This window comes from Astatotilapia calliptera, chromosome 12 (assembly GCF_964374335.1).
Source record: "Astatotilapia calliptera chromosome 12, fAstCal68.1, whole genome shotgun sequence".
Lineage (NCBI taxonomy): Eukaryota > Metazoa > Chordata > Actinopteri > Cichliformes > Cichlidae > Astatotilapia > Astatotilapia calliptera.
This window is the reverse complement of record NC_137433.1, coordinates 9,817,478-9,833,563: the sequence shown is the minus strand read 5'-3', so window position 1 is coordinate 9,833,563 and position 16,086 is coordinate 9,817,478. Positions and strand designations below refer to the sequence as shown.

Sequence of the window (16,086 nt, the reverse complement as noted above, 5' to 3'; positions counted from 1 at the left end):
CATTACATAATATCATTGCGTACCAATGGCAAATAAAAATAAGTTGGTGTTAAACATTAAAATATATTGACATTATGCAATACATTGATATTATGATAATAGATTAATATTAGTACATCAAACATGATTTTTTAAAGTAATCTGATGTAAATAAAATACTTTGATCTGACAAGCATTAATTACTTGAGGGAAAGTGGAAAATTAAGTCAGTCATACTTATTCATATTATGTGGGACCGATGTACACAATAAAATCAAGTAAATTGAAAGAACTTTTTTTTTCAGTGTAGTGCTCTTGCTGCCAGAGCGATGGTGGCTGAGACGCAGCGGAGCGGAAGTATAAGTGCCTGGCTTAAAACAGGACATATTAGCTGCATTTAACCTTCAGTTACTCTTTATATAGTTAGGTAGGAGTCAGACCATGTTTCTTTTTAGCTGAAAAGCATTACACCCAGGTAACCTGTTGAAAACGTGTTTTCCGACAATGTTTGCTACCCTACAATCCCTCCTACACTGTAGTAAAATCAGCAACATTTGACCGTTCTGTTGCTCCCATTGAAATGTATACAGCCTATTTAAAATCTAAAACTTCAAATTGTCCATAGCCTACTGTTGGTTACAACTGTCCTGTTTGAAATGGATACTAACTAGCTAACTGACTGAATGCCCATTAACCTTATAACTCCTGTTGTGTGTTTGCGTGTGTGTGTGTGTGTGTGTGTGTGTGTGTGTGTGTGTGTGTGTGTACAGACAGACAGCCAGGTTCATAATGGATATAAGGAAGTTTTTTCAAAAAAAAGGAGCCACATTCAGGTAAAAGTGTAAAATCAAATGATCCGTTAATCAAGAACAATGTTACATCAGTGTTTCAATGTTTATATCTTTTATTAGATGTTCATGTGGTTTGGTTATTTGCCTTTTGGTTGAAAGTAGACTGAGAGAGGACTTTTTGTTAGCGATCTTAATAATTTTTCATCTAATTGAATACAATCTATTTGTGTATGATTGTCAGTCCAAATAGGGAGAGAGGAAAGAGGAACGTGAGGAGAAAGGGCAAGGTCAGGAAGAACCAGGTAAGAAAACAGACAGGGAACAGTGACAGGCAAAACAGAAACTGTTAAACTGACAAATAGAAAAAACCTAATTTTACTCACACAATCTGGAAGTTGTGTTCTCCCTATATTAAAGCTACTATACAGAATCTGAAAAACAAACTGGGTTGAAACATTGTTGACCCTCTTTAACAACATTCCAACATAACATTATAATTGATTGGGGAGATTAAAATTAATGATATATTTTTATGTGGTTCAGCCACAACTCTACTAAAACCTCAGCCAGTAATAGGTAGGCCAACTTTTGGACCGTTCAGTTGTCTGTATGACTGCCGCAGTACGTACATCACATTTGCACACTATCAGAAAGTGCCAAACAGCCCTGGTGGAGTGAGGAGCTGTAAAGAGAAGCAGATGCTCTGTTTATATTCTAAAAATGTTTTAAGCTTGTTTCAAAGATTCTGTACAGCAGCTTTAAATGTTTTCCAAAAGCACACATACACTTATCAGTGTTTCTCAAACTTGTTACAGTGTGTACCACCTGAAAAAATGCAGCAAATTTAACTTTAGCTGTCTATTTCCTTCTTACAGCTTTCTATTAAACAGCTGGATCTAACCAGACATGTGTACTGTCAATTAAATCAAATTATTTTTTACAGAATTCACCTGCTTGCTGCATACAAATCTACTACTGCACATTCACCTAATGTATATAATATATAATGTTGTTCTTCTCTCCCCCTTTTGTACAAGTCGAGGAGCGTATCAGGTTACATTTCACTGCGTGTTATACTTGTATAACTATGCATGTGACGAATAAAGAATCTTGAATCTTGAATTATGAGCAGTGTGCTCATAACTTCATAACTTGAGACTGGAAATATTCATTTGTACCTCTGATGATTTAATTGAATTTCTGAACTTTCTGTGTGACTAATGAACAGCTGAAGAAAAAAAAGGCATAGATCTTTATAAATGCTACTATGGTGTTTTGAACATGTTACATCATTGAAAGATCTTATGGTGGTGCTAATTACCAACTTGTGGCTGATATCCAACTGTTTGCTCTTCTGGACTTGTGAATTGTTTCAGAATTCTAACAATTTTGAAAGCAAAGTAAAACAGGCAAAGATTCATTACACTGTAACTGAGAACCAAAATGCCAAAAAACATCTTCTTTTCTATGATGAGGAAACTGTAACCCTCCTAAAAGGGAACCATAAAACTAAGGTAATAGCATGTTGGGGCATTTTGGCACTGCTAATTCTTATACTTCTGCTTTTTGGAAATGCACAGTACAATTGGATGGAAACCCAGCTACTTGCAGACAGACAGTGGTATCAGTCAGTTTCTTCAGGGATGATCATTAGCGTAACATCCCCATCCTTTCTCCTCACCAAAACAAAGACTGAGGTGCTGTGCTTGACGGCATCGCTCACTTCCTGAGTGGTGTGGACAGGGTGTCCATTGATGCCAATGATGACGTCATGATCAGTCATACCTCCCCTGCAGAGATATCAACACCATACCATCAATCACAAGCTGAAAAGGTGTCAAACTCTAAGGAAGACACCAGTAACTTTCACACAAGACAAGCCTGCTCCTGTGTCAGCCCCCCCCCCAAAAAAACCCCTTCACTGATTGTAAATCTCTTCACTGGCAGATATTTGCATGTTAGGTATGTACATTTGCTGATCGTCTTGCTGTTGGCAGGATGACAGTAGGTTAGTAGGTTACTAGACTGGCAATCCAAGTTGTCACTGTGAATTGACAGGCTGTGCTGTAATGCTTGGATGTTAGTCAACTGCTGTGTTCTGTGCAAAGTATAAGGCTTCAATGTCATGGGAGGACAATTAAGAATATAGTCTAAAGAAAGAGAGAAGGATTCTGTCTTCCATAAAAAAGATGTCAGCATTGCCTTTGGGAAGTGCAAGAATAATGAGTTTAATCTAAAGCCTTGAGAACTGCAAGAAATTTCTTAATCCACCCAGAAAGGCCTCCAAATGCCAGTTCACAGCAGATATTGTTACACTCTGTAAACCAGTACCAAAACAAGTCCCAACTGTGCAGCTTTGCAATAAAAATAAGAAAATACATAAAAAAATGAAGCCCACAGCTGTGGTATCCAACTTTGAAAAGATTTAATCTGTAAAACAGTGTAGCATTTAGGATAACAATAGGAAAGTGTCTACAATAATCTCTACAATGTACACTTAAAATACAGCAAACAAAACCCATAACATTAAAGCTGCACTGGATATTATATTGAAGAAGCAATGCCTTTCCTGTGTAGTTTATAATGGGAAAGTTACACTCAAATGAATCTCCAGGAAATGTATCACTCAACTCTAAAGACTATGTTAGTATCTTTTAGTAAACTTAGCACAATAGTGAGTAAGAAAACTATCACCTGTGATGAATCATAACACAATATGATAATCAAACTTCTGATAATCAAAGATAATCAGAAGTCATCGAGGTGGATGTGTGTGCATGCATACAAAAAAAGACCTGTTGGCTGAAAAATAGCCATCAACAAGATTCTGGAATAAGTATGGTTATATATGTGACTATTTTTCTCTTCAGAATTGGTAGAGTTCATTTCAATCTGTTGGTTTTCTGGCACAGACCCAGTTTTTAAGCATAGTCCACAATTTTTTTTTGTCAGGTTGGAGCTGGGTCTAATGTTAGCCTGCTTTATCCATGGATGTGTGTTTGAGAGCACTGACAAGTCAAAACACTGAATTGTGTCCAAGTTTTAACTGTCAAACTATTGATTTAAGGTGAATCTGAAGAACTTTGATTTATTAAATATTCCACCTACTCTGTGCAATGTTCCAGTGTATGCAGCAGATACAGTGGAAGCTTAGCTGCACTGTACCGGCAGCTAAACAGCAATGTTCTCAAGTTTGAAAGCTCTTCAATTTTATAGCTGTTCTTTCTTGGTTGGCACCCCCTCAGTCGGTGTGATGTAACACTTGCTTCACTGTTGACAGTGACACTAGTGTTCCAGCCATTTCTAGTTCATGGCAGGCTCAAGCCTTAGTAATTCCTGGGTCTTAAATAATTTTCTCTTATCTGAGGAAGACAGTTTGGGTCTTCTTCCAGACCATGGCAAACTGGAGACACATACAAATAACTTGTACTTATTTACAGTTGTTTGACTGATGATTCTAAGCTTGAATCTAAGTTTGGATGGCCATTTCAACCCTTTTGAAAATTTCTGGACTAGCCAAGTCAATCAATTTAAATTAACTCTAAAATTCTGCCAAGAAAGTGGTCAAATATCCTACCAGAAGCTTATTGATGGCTACTAATAATATCTGGTTAAATTGCAACTTACTAAGGGATATTTAACCAACTATTAGTGGAGGTGAATATATACTTTTCTAACTTATTATAATCATTTTTTTCCAAGGTGGAATGATTGTACAGCATACATCTGGAAAGACTTGAAAATAAGAACTGGGTGCATAACTTCCATGCCCAGGTTTTAGCATTAAAGTACATACTTGTTGATATTTTGCTTTGACATAATGATCTGAGATCTTTTATAAGGAATCATAAGAGTTTCAGAGTGAGACACAGAGCATTGTCAAGTTGACACACTTTGGGAGGAGAAAGAAGAGAGAGGGTGCTGCTATTTGGGCCTGACATCACTCCGAACAGCATTCCTGATGTGATGTTTACAATATGATAATTGCCCTCAATATCAGGGGATAGCAGGAAATAGCCACAGATCAGAGATATGCATGAATCTCTGGGGTGTCACAGATGGAAGCCATAACTTATAACAATAAACATTTTTGAAGCACTGAAAGCACTAATGGCTCTAAAACAAGTGTTTGTCCAAGGCAGCGCCATCTTTTGCCCCATATTTGTCACATAAGCAACACGAGGCAACTCCTTCTCCACTATTCTCACATCGCCTTTTTGTGCTGGAAGTTCTTTAGATGTTTGGCTACCACCAGATTAGCCTGCTTTGCAACCCAGCAGCTGGAGTCTCTGTTTTTTTAAATGTAGATTGTCAGACCTACACTAAACAACAATGGAAGCTAACAGGTCCAGGTGTTAAGTTGAATATGCTGCATGGATCCTTGACTATGATCTTACTATTAGGGCAGGTTGGTCAGGCAGAAATCTGACGCTTTTCAGAAAATATCCAGAGCTTGATCTCCGGATGCCAAGTTCTAATAGTACATTTCTGCCCCCTACCTATTAATTTTCAAGCTACATGAAATCTCAGTTTTTCACAAAAGAATAAATGTATTGCAGCACAATTCTTACCTGGATGCAGCTGTTCCAGGTATTACCTCATAGATGTAAACACCTGAGCTCACATCTGGAAATTCTGGCTCACGTTCCTTGAGATCTCGGATTAAACTGGACAATCACACAACAACAGAGAAACAGGTTATCCCACTGGTTGAAATTTGTTTCATATCTCATCAAACATCTACATTTTATTTTGAAATGACAAAAGTAATTATAGTTTATGCAGTATTAAATACATGCCTATATATTTCAAAAGGGCAATAATTAGTACAAAAGGTGTAGTTCAGCTAAACCTCTGAGTGGTAGTACTACTGAAATTCAGTGTGCAAGACAACATTACAGGAACACCAGATAAGAAATTTGTGGGTTTTTTTAATAAAATTGGTCAAAACCATGCATCTATCTTTTTACTTTTATCTGGTTATTTTACTGTTTCTTCATATCTTTGATATCTATATTTTGATATTTACTGATCGATAGGTAATGGTAACTGCACATGCTACCTTTTTTTTAAACTATAATTCCTATGAAGATGCTCCTTGCTAATTGGCCACTTATTTGATAATATAGACATTTGATATAATATTTGTGATTTTCAAAGTAAAAAAAAGGAACTTTTTCCTACTCAGAGTTTTTTTGTGTGATTTTAGATCCGTATGACAAAATGAAAACAAACTGTAAATTCATACATGTGAAGTTGTGCTGAAAAGAATGATGTCAAACAAGGCAACGTAAATAGTCTTCAAAGGTGAAATATAAAGATAAAATCAAAAGTAGTCAAAAACAGCCAATTATACCCTCCAGAGGCTTCAAGATATGCTATTCACAAATAGAAGCAGGTTGTTACTTCAGCATTTTACATGAATCTGCACTTTTGTAGTCAGAGTCTGCTGGCCATTTAAAAAAACAGGAAGGTTTAAGGCACTGGTACTATTCAATTCAATTCAATTTTATTTATATAGCGCCAAATCACAACAAAAGTCGCCTCAAGGCGCTTCATAGATACAGAGAAAAACCCAACAATCATATGACCCCCTATGAGCAAGCACTTTGGCGACAGTGGGAAGGAAAAACTCCCTTTTAACAGGAAGAAACCTCCGGCAGAACCAGGCTCAGGGAGGGGCGGCCATCTGCTGCGACCGGTTGGGGTGAGAGAAGGAAGACAGGATAAAAGACATGCTGTGGAAGAGAGACAGAGGTTAAGCTGTTACCCTCCTGGACTGCCCTTTCACCCTCTGTTTGGATCAAACCCCTCTGCTATGACAGTGCCTGTATATGGCTCCCCAGCCTTTTAAGTTCAAGGTGGTCCTTAGGCCGGTCCTGTCATGTCTCTTTGTGGCTCACTCGCAGGGTCCCTTGCCCGTGCTGCGTCTCAGCCAGTCCTCAGACCTGTGTCCAGGTGAATTTGTGGTGGCAGTAGGAAGCCCTTTCTCTCTGCAGAACACTGTCACCACTGGCATTGTCAGCACTGCCAATCGCAACAGCCTAGAGCTGGGCTTTAAGGACTCTGACATGGACTACATCCAAACTGATGCCATTATAAATGTGAGTGAATAAGCGTTATAAACCTATTGATGCCTTTCATTTTAACTGCCTTTATTTGTTTTTATTCTTAATGAACAATGGGTAAGAAAATGTTTTTGTTTTTTTGTATTATTCATAGTATGGAAACTCCGGTGGACCGCTTGTCAACTTGGTAAGAGGATTTACAGTGCTGTCACGTGTAAAGAGATAAGACCAGGCCATTTGCATGTTTGTTATGCTTGCTGCTATGTAGGCGATTTTCTTGTTTTATTTATGACTGTGTGGACTAAGGTCATGATATTGTTTTATTTAATACCCAGTATCTTCACTCTACTCCTTCAGGTTCAAAATTAAGCCTTCCACAAAATATTTTAGGACAAGACCCGATTATGGAGGTCTTTGCATTGTTACTATGGAATAAAATGATACAGATTGTATATTCATTTATCAAGGTTGCTGCCTCCAGCCTGCCTTCCCGAAAATTGCAGCTTTTTTCTAAAGGAGAATAGTTGCCATACCGAGCATGCATTTTTTTAATTGTCCTTTGCTGTGAAAACACAGATAAGTTATGACAATAACCAAGACTGATGATTTGCATTGTGGGTAAAAAGAACACTTAATAGACACTGAGTTGTGTTATGTGCAGTGGAAGAAAAGGACACAGTACTGCTGTTTCTTTCTCTACATGAGGCAAAACTGTGAAATCAATGAAGACCACAGACACAGCTGCCCCTCTATTTTGTGCTTTTAACAGGATGGAGATGTAATAGGCATAAATACTCTGAAAGTGGCTGCTGGAATTTCTTTTGCCATCCCTGTGGACAGAATACATCAGTTTCTTGCCAACTCCTACAACAGACAAGCCAGCAGTGAGCAGAATCGTATGTTTTTGTCACAGCATCCAGGAATTCAGTTCATGATAACATTTATTCAGTGATAAAGTCATATATATGTGTTTATTTCCCCTCAGGAAATTCACTACCAAAAAAGAAATTCATAGGTGTCCGGATGGTACAACTCACACCATTGTAAGTAAAGGAAAATTCATTTTTCCTAAATTGTCCTGCATTTTAAATGAAGCTAGTCTTAGCTAATTATAGGCCAATCTCCAACCTTCCTTTCATATCAAAAATCCTTGAAAGAGTAGTTGTCAAACAGCTAACAGATCATCTGCAGAGGAATGGTTTATTTGAAGAGTTTCAGTCAGGTTTCAGAGCTCATCACAGCACAGAAACAGCTTTAGTGAAGGTTACAAATGATCTTCTTATGGCCTCTGACAGTGGACTCATCTCTGTGCTTGTCCTGCTAGACCTTAGTGCAGCATTCGATACTGTTGACCATAATATCCTATTAGAGCGATTAGAACATGCTGTAGGTATTACAGGTACTGCACTGCAGTGGTTTGTATCATATCTATCTAATAGACTCCAATTTGTGCATGTAAATGGAGAGTCCTCTTCACACACTGAGGTTAATTATGGAGTTCCACAGGGTTCAGTGCTAGGACCAATTCTGTTTACATTATACATGCTTCCCTTAGGCAGCATCATTAGAAGGCATAGCATACATTTTCACTGCTATGCCGATGACACCCAGCTCTATCTGTCCATGAAGCCAGATAACACACACCAATTAGTTAAACTGCAGGAATGTCTTAAAGACATAAAGACCTGGATGGCCGCTAACTTTCTGCTTCTTAATTCAGATAAAACTGAGGTTATTGTACTCGGCCCTGAAAATCTTAGAAATATAGTATCTAACCAGATTCTTACTCTGGATGGCATTACCTTGGCCTCCAGTAACACTGTGAGGAACCTTGGAGTCATTTTTGACCAGGACATGTCCTTCAAAGCACATATTAAACAAATATGTAAGACTCCATTTGCGCAACATCTCTAAAATTAGAAATATCCTGTCTCAGAGTGACGCTGAAAAACTAGTTCATGCATTTATTACTTCCAGGCTGGACTACTGCAATTCATTATTATCAGGATGTCCAAAAAACTCACTGAAAAGCCTTCAGCTAATCCAAAATGCTGCAGCAAGAGTACTGACAGGGACTAGAAAGAGAGAGCATATTTCTCCTGTTTTGGCTTCCCTTCATTGGCTTCCTGTTAAATCCAGAATTGAATTCAAAATCCTGCTCCTCACATACAAGGTCTTAAATAATCAGGCCCCATCTTATCTTAATGACCTTGTAGTACCATATCACCCTATTAGAGCACTTCGCTCTCGCTCTGCAGGCCTACTTGTTGTTCCTAGAGTATTTAAAAGTAGAATGGGAGGCAGAGCCTTCAGTTTTCAGGCCCCTCTTCTGTGGAACCAGCTTCCAGTTTGGATTCGGGAGACAGACACTATCTCTACTTTCAAGATTAGGCTTAAAACTTTCCTTTTTGCTAACGCATATAGTTAGGGCTGGACCAGGTGATCCTGAATCCTCCCTTAGTTATGCTGCAATAGACGTAGGCTGCCGGGGGATTCCCATGATGCATTGAGTTTTTCCTTTCCAGTCACCTTTCTCACTCACTATGTATTAACAGACCTCTCTGCATTGAATCATATCTGTTATTAAATACCTTCTTCAGGAACAAAAGGCAGTACACAGCTGTTTCACACCTTAGGGTTCACACTCCCTTGCTACCTCCCAGAGTCCTCGAAGAGACAAAATACTCTTCCTGTGGAGTGGTCTGCTTCCCCCAACTTCCTTACTACACCCCCACCATTTGTCTTATAGTGTGAGTGTGGAACATGTTTAAATCCAGTGGCACCAAGGCATTATAAAATAAAATAATGTGATTAATACATAAATAAAAGAAATTCCTATACAGGGGGCAAACTCCTCAAGATGGGTGGTGACCATGGTGGCCGTTTAGAAGTCGGCCATCTTGGATACAACTTATGTTTTTTCAACAGGAAGAGGGCCATGTGACACATCAAACTTATTGGTAGGGATGGGTATTGATAAGATTTTAACGATTCCGATTCCATTTTCGATTCTGTTTAACGATTCGATTCTTTATCGATTCTCTTATCGATTCTTTTTTTTTTTTTTTAAAAAGGAGAACACTAAGGTCGATTAGCTTAGAACTTTGTTTTATATCTTCTCTTTGAACAAGATAGAAATTTAGGAGTAACATGGCCTTACAAACCCAACAGTGAGATCTTGAGAGATCCAGCCTATGGCTCTTCAATGGGGTGTCACAGGGTCCCCAGGAAAAAAAATTGTAAATGTAAAATAATAAAATAAATATTCTTGTGAGACATATCACATATTGACGGGGTCGGGTTATGTTAAAAAGTATAAATTGTTATACTTTGTTCATTGGTTCAAAGGTACCCCACACTTCTTTTTTTGTTTGCTTGTTTGTTCTGGTGTATTTTTCATTTGAACTGTTACTCTGCCAGAGTACTCATATTTACAAGATGGCATTGAACGTCCCATTGGTGTATCAGGAAAACTATTTTGTACGTATGTTCCTTGAAGGGGATTGAAGTCGTTCTTTTTTCCACCGCAGCGAAGGGCTAGGAGTAGGAGAGGAGCTGCTGTATGTTTTTGTTATCGAATCGATCTGATTGTGAAATAAAGCATATGCAGTGAGAAAGCAACTCCAGGAGTCATCCCTGCCTTAAAGCTGCAACATTCTTCTGTAGCAATAACAAAGTATAACATAAATTGTTCTCTGGCAATTACACAAGAATATCCAGTAATGTCCCTGCCCACAATTAAACACATTCACTTACCAAAAATCGGGGGCATGTGCTGTGGCAAATGGGTGCAAGCCTTTGACCACAAACTTAGACACTGCTCGGTGACATTAGTCTATCCTGGCCTGAAAGGAGACGCTACCGGTAGACTGCAGCGAGAACTGCCAGCATCTGAGCCAGACTCTGTCTGTCTCTCTCATCATGGTCACCTACATGTACAGTAATGGCAGGTCTTGTAATAAGGCAGATTGCGCTAACATAATATGCACTGTTAGTTGATTATTTACCTGCCGCATTAACGGGAGAGGACGTGCAAACGTTAGCGCTGCTGCTGGGTTGAGAGTCACGAGTCCGGAGCGGAATTAAAAACGCGTGTCATCGCGTGTTTTGTGAGCAAATGCTTTTGCATATTCGTAGTGTTTCCTCCCTTAAATGAAATATCTACTTTGCAAGTTGCCCTGTTGTCATCGGTTCTCATAAAGTATAATCAAACTTTTGAGCGTTTGAGCCGCTTAGGCGCCGTGTTCCCTGCCAGGTAAATGACGCTCCGCAACGTGGTGACGTCATTCGGGGCGACTGGAATCGATAAGGGAATCGTTTGCAAAAATGGCAAACGATTCCAAGGAATTGAAACAGTGGGAACCGGTTCTCAACAAGAACCGGTTTTCGATACCCATCCCTACTTATTGGTAATGTCACAAGAAAAACAATGGTATGCTTGGTTTCAATGTAACATTATTCTTTCATGAGTTATTTACAAGTTTCTCTTTGTTCACAGCCATTGACATGTCAAAGAGGTTAACACGTGAGGAGTGGATCGAAATCGTGTTGATATCTGGTGAACGCAGTAACCGGGTCATTGCAGCAGATTTCAATGCAAGACTCCCTACAAGACCACCCATCTCCCATGCTACAGTTAGCAAACTGCTTGCTGGTTCAGTGTTGGATTTGCCAAAATGTGGATGCAAGAAAACTTTCACTAATGAAGGAAAATCAGTGGCTGTCCTAGCTTCATTCAGCAAGAGCCCACAGCGTATCACTCGCCGCATGTCACTGGAGAGTGGCATTAGTCGAACATCCCTTCGGCGGATGTTAGCAACTCACAAATGGCACCCTTACAAACTCTAGCTACTGCAGCATCTCAACGAGGATGACCCAGATCGGCGCACAGAATTTGCAGAATGGGCAAAACAAAAATTGGAACAGGACCCTCAGTTCACGCAGAAGATTTTGTTCAGTGATGAGGCAAACTTTTATGTGAATGGTGAAGTTAACAAACAAAACTACCGCTATTGGTCTGACACGAACCCACATTGGATGGATCCCTCCAAGACTGTTGGAACAACAAAAGTGATGGTTTGGTGTGGTATATGGGGTACAACGATAGTGTGTCTATTCTTCATCAATGGAAACCTCAAGGCCACTGGGTATTTGAAATTGCTACATGATGATGTGTTTCCCTCTTTGTGCATTGAAGCTGGCACGTTCCCTGAGTTTTTCCAGCAAGATGGTGCACCACCACAATATGGGTGCCATGTCTGAGCATTCCTAGATGAACAGTTTCCTGGAAAGTGGATTAGTCGTCGTGGGCCAGTTGAATGGCCCCAAAGGTCTCCCGATCTGACCCCCTTAGACTTTTATCTTTGGGGTCATCTGCGGTGTTGCTATCAGTGTGTGAAGAGTGGGAGAAGAGGGTTGCATTGACAATCCAACACAATGGGCAGTACATTGAACACATTTAATAAGTGGTCAGAAACTTGTAAATAACTCATGAAATAATAAAGTTACGTTGAGACCAAGCACAACATTGTTTTTCTTGTGACATTACCAATAAGTTTGATATGTCACATGGCCCTCTTCCTATTGAAAAAACAAAAGTTGTATCCAAGATGGCCAAATTCTAAATGGCCACCATGGTCACCACCCATCTTGAGGAGTTTGCCCCCGCACATATACTAATGTGCCACAAACAGGACTTTAATATCACCAACTATTCCCATGTTATTACGGTGTATCCATATAAATGGCCCACCCTATATATCAGATCTATAGTTGGGTGTTCTGGATGCTCAGGTGAAGAGAGAAGCTGATCTTTAAATTGATCACCACCTGGTGATGAGTTTGGGGGGGAACCCAAATATAGTGAGGATTCATTCGGCGCGTCTAGCAAGATCACAAGTACCTACTTCCTGCTGAACTTTGACAGGATGCTGCAGTGGAAGGAATATTTTTGATTATCTCCCCAATCCCACTGACATGCCTTTCATAGAGGAAGCAGAGTATGGAGATGAGCGGGGTGACTCACCCACCACTGGGGGGTGAGGTCACTTTGGCAGTTAAACAGGTCTTTGATGCCAATGCCCCTGGCATGTATGAGATTTGCCCTGAATTCCCAAAAATCCTGGGTGTTGTAGGGCTGTCTTGGTGCCACGCCTATGCAACATCATGTGGAGATCTGTGCCAATGCCTTTGTATTAGTAGACTAGGGTGATGATTCCCATCTTTGAGTAGAGGGGTGTCCTCTAAATATTGACAGCTCACACTACTTAGGGTCTCTGGACAGGTCTACACTAGGGTACTACTGAGGAGAGCCTGTTCATTAGTCAAACCTAGATTCAAGAGGAACAATGTGTTTTTTGTCCTGGCTTTTATCCTCTTGAGATATTCGAGTGGAGAATTTGCCCAACCAGTCTGCATGTTATTTGTGGACTTGGAGAAGGTGTTTGACATCATCCCTTGGGGGATCCTATTGGAGGCACTTTGAAAATATGGACTGTGACCGCGTGCGCCTGTTCGTCTTTGTCTATATGTCAGGTTGGGTCTCTCTGGGTACATCTCAGGCCCTCCAAAGTACGGAGGCCTATCTCCCCTCACCACACTCCCTGCCGGTGGCTGATGCCCTCACACGTTGGTGTGTTGGTGGTCCTTGTCGTCTGGGGCTGGGCGCTCATGTATGTACCGGCTCACTCCTGGTGGCCGATTGGCGGGGCCTGGCGCCTGTGGCCCGGTTGGGCCCCTTCCGGGGGGTGGGATGCCCTCAGGCCTCTGGCCTCTGGGCCTGAAGCTCGGTCCTCTCTGGCACAGCTGGCTGCCGGCAGAGCCCGCGAGCACGCCACTGCAACCCCCTCTGGCCTCTGCTCCGTAGCTGCTGGGTGACCTCTCGTTTGGGGCTCTACTCAGCTCTTCCCAGGAGGGTGGCACGGTTTCCCCCCTTTTGGTGGTCCTCCTCGGGTCCTTGTACTCTGGAGCCTCTGGATATCTGGGGTGGAGAAAGCTTTGGAATACAAGCATGCTGATCCACACAGGTGTGCACACAGGTGTACACACGGGTGTTCACAGACGCGGACTACACCTTTCTTGGCTGCTGCCTCAAAGCACATTGTGCGCTGTCTATCTTGCGTGCTGCACAATATCGTTTAATATTTAGTATCTACTGTTATCTACTGCTAGCTAGTTTATTGTGATGGTGCTGTTTTTTATTATGTTGTTCTTTTTTTGTTTGCTTTCTCTTCTGTTTTTTTTCTCCATACAGGTGATCCAGGTGTTTTGTTTGTTTTTCTTTCTTTCTTCCCCCCTTTCTCACCGTCTCTTCTCCCCTTTGGTTTTCTTTCTCTCCCTCTCTTTCTTTCATTCTTTCTCCTTGTCCTATCCCCCAGTCATGTCTGTCCCGTTTGTAGCAACCGAAAATAAAATCAATTCATAATTATAATAAAGGTCAATCAAATGGACCAATATGGCAAGGCCATGATGATCCACTTGGTAAAATAAATCCACTTGGCATCTTTCTTGGCCTTAAGACAACTATTCTGATGGCTAAAGATCCAAACGGGACACAAAAAAAAAGGACTGTTTGGAAGTGAGAACTTGGTTGCATTGACGACAATGAGTTGGACTTGTTTCTAGTGGCTGTTGGACTTTGCTGGGGCTGCCCTTTGACACAAATTCTGTTTGTAACTTTTATAGACAGAATTTGTAGGTGGATTTTGTCTCTGCTTTTTGTGTTTATGTTGGCTTTACCAGGTGGTGGCCTCCAGCTTGCAGTGGAACAGTTCATTGCTGAGAAGTAGCAGGAATGAGAATCAGCACCTCCGAGCAGGAGTTTAAGTATGGGTCCGGCAAGAAACCGTGAAGGAGACACAGCAAATGGACCATGGCAGATTCTAATGCTAGCTTCTGCAATAGCCTCAGAAGATATGAGTTGCCCACTAAACCTGAGATAAACCAGTAATAAAACTGTTATACTTTTTTGTAAGGTTTCCATTGGTGAAACGATCCTTCCTCTGTGAAATTCAACTCATTCAGAGACCAGCTGTTTATGGTCTCTCAAAACTAGTCCTGCAAGCAAAAATCATGTTGCTGAATTTTAGAAAATCTTCCACTGCATAACTTGTCCCAGTCACTCACTTGTTCAAACATTATTATTAGCAGTTTTTTTCTTTTTCTGTTGAGATTTCTGTTGATGTTGATGAAGGTTAACTGTCACTGGTTGGAAAAGGTTGCCAAAGCCCTACGGTGGAAATGAGTGTTTAAAGTGCATTTTTTAATACAAAAACATTTAGTTGTACACCAAACGAAAAAATGCTTCAGCTTGACTCTGCCTGGTTCCTCCTTTGCCAGGCTCACGCCATTTATCTCTAGTGGGAATTGTAATGCTTCATTTAATTTATAGCTGCACCTCCCGGGGTATGGGCTCTTATGTCACAACAAATATGCCTTTTAGGCAAGCTTTAGAACCCCTTATGCAAAGAATGTATCACAGAGTGTTAAAGCATTGTACAACTGTCACCACTCCCAGGTTTTTAAAAAGAGAAAACTCCTTCAGCTTTAAAGCAGTTAAATCCAGTGATGCTTCTGGTTAACTTCTGCTGATCTTGAGGTGTTCCTGTATTCAGATCAGCCCTAAAGATGTTAATCATGTGCTTCACACTGAGTGCCGTCTGACTGAAGTGGTTGGGAATAGAGCACCTGCTACCATACAAAGCAGCCAGTTCTGTATGAGCAAGTCTAAGTTGGAACATGTTTTATTCAAAACCGCTCTTGTAAGTATACACACAAAAAATAGCTGGGGCTTTGAATTCATGATACATGAACAAATAGCACCCCAAAGGAATTCAGTCTGCAAATTGGCCATGTTAAGGAACAGAGTCTAATTTTGGTAGGCAAAGGCCCTTGATGACTCTCTCCCTGGATTTCTCACTGCTTTGTGTGCAGGATTAATACACTTTGATGTTAGCCTCTGATGACAAGCTACTCAGCAAGAGGAAACGCACCACTGATTTTGCCTTAAACCCTTGGGGAGCCCCACAAAAACAGCAGGACACTCACATCTGGATCGATTTTGATGAGAGCGATGTCCATCTTCTGATCCACATCCCTGACCGCAGCTTCATAATGTACGCCACTTTTCAACTCAACTTTTATCCGCTGTTTGTTGGTAAGCACGTGAGCATTTGTGACAATCCAGCCATCCTCTGACACTATAAACCCAGAGCCACTCGACACAGAGACCTCCTCACTGGAAAATGGCA

General features: G+C 40.7%; 2 protein-coding genes and 1 long non-coding RNA gene across 3 annotated transcripts; 1 reads left to right on the top strand and 2 right to left on the bottom strand.

Moving 5' to 3' along the window:
* Window positions 1-534: 534 nt before the first annotated feature.
* LOC113033307 (serine protease HTR4-like) lies at window positions 535-16,077 on the bottom strand. The gene is made up of 3 exons (XM_080308855.1): window positions 15,884-16,077; window positions 5,342-5,437; window positions 535-2,560 (listed from the first exon to the last, which is right to left on the bottom strand). The coding sequence occupies exons 1-3, from the start codon at window positions 15,946-15,948 to the stop codon at window positions 2,395-2,397; spliced, it is 327 nt and encodes a 108-aa protein (XP_080164981.1). The 5' UTR covers window positions 15,949-16,077; the 3' UTR covers window positions 535-2,394.
* LOC145432200 (serine protease HTRA1-like) lies at window positions 5,988-7,870 on the top strand. The gene is made up of 3 exons (XM_080308854.1): window positions 5,988-6,874; window positions 6,993-7,025; window positions 7,608-7,870. Exons 1-3 carry the CDS (start codon window positions 6,605-6,607, stop codon window positions 7,788-7,790), a joined length of 486 nt encoding a protein of 161 aa, XP_080164980.1. The 5' UTR covers window positions 5,988-6,604; the 3' UTR covers window positions 7,791-7,870.
* Window positions 9,812-11,237, bottom strand: LOC145432204 (uncharacterized). Its single transcript, XR_013912482.1, has 2 exons — window positions 10,846-11,237; window positions 9,812-10,767 (listed from the first exon to the last, which is right to left on the bottom strand). It is a non-coding gene; the product is annotated as an uncharacterized LOC145432204 (long non-coding RNA).
* Window positions 16,078-16,086: the final 9 nt, after the last annotated feature.

What these genes read in the sequence shown, in the direction of transcription:
- LOC113033307 (XM_080308855.1), bottom strand. Translation starts at nt 15,948, where the DNA reads ATGAAGCTGCGGTCAGGGATGTGGATCAGAAGATGGACATCGCTCTCA. An exon ending in TCATCAAAATCGATCCAGAT is followed by an intron (nt 5,438 to 15,883) that starts GTGAGTGTCCTG and finishes GTGATTGTCCAG; the next exon opens with TTTAATCCGAGATCTCAAGG. An exon ending in CCTGGAACAGCTGCATCCAG is followed by an intron (nt 2,561 to 5,341) that starts GTAAGAATTGTG and finishes ATATCTCTGCAG; the next exon opens with GGGAGGTATGACTGATCATG.
- LOC145432200 (XM_080308854.1), top strand. Translation starts at nt 6,605, where the DNA reads ATGGCTCCCCAGCCTTTTAAGTTCAAGGTGGTCCTTAGGCCGGTCCTG. An exon ending in AAACTGATGCCATTATAAAT is followed by an intron (nt 6,875 to 6,992) that starts GTGAGTGAATAA and finishes TATTATTCATAG; the next exon opens with TATGGAAACTCCGGTGGACC. An exon ending in GTGGACCGCTTGTCAACTTG is followed by an intron (nt 7,026 to 7,607) that starts GTAAGAGGATTT and finishes TGCTTTTAACAG; the next exon opens with GATGGAGATGTAATAGGCAT.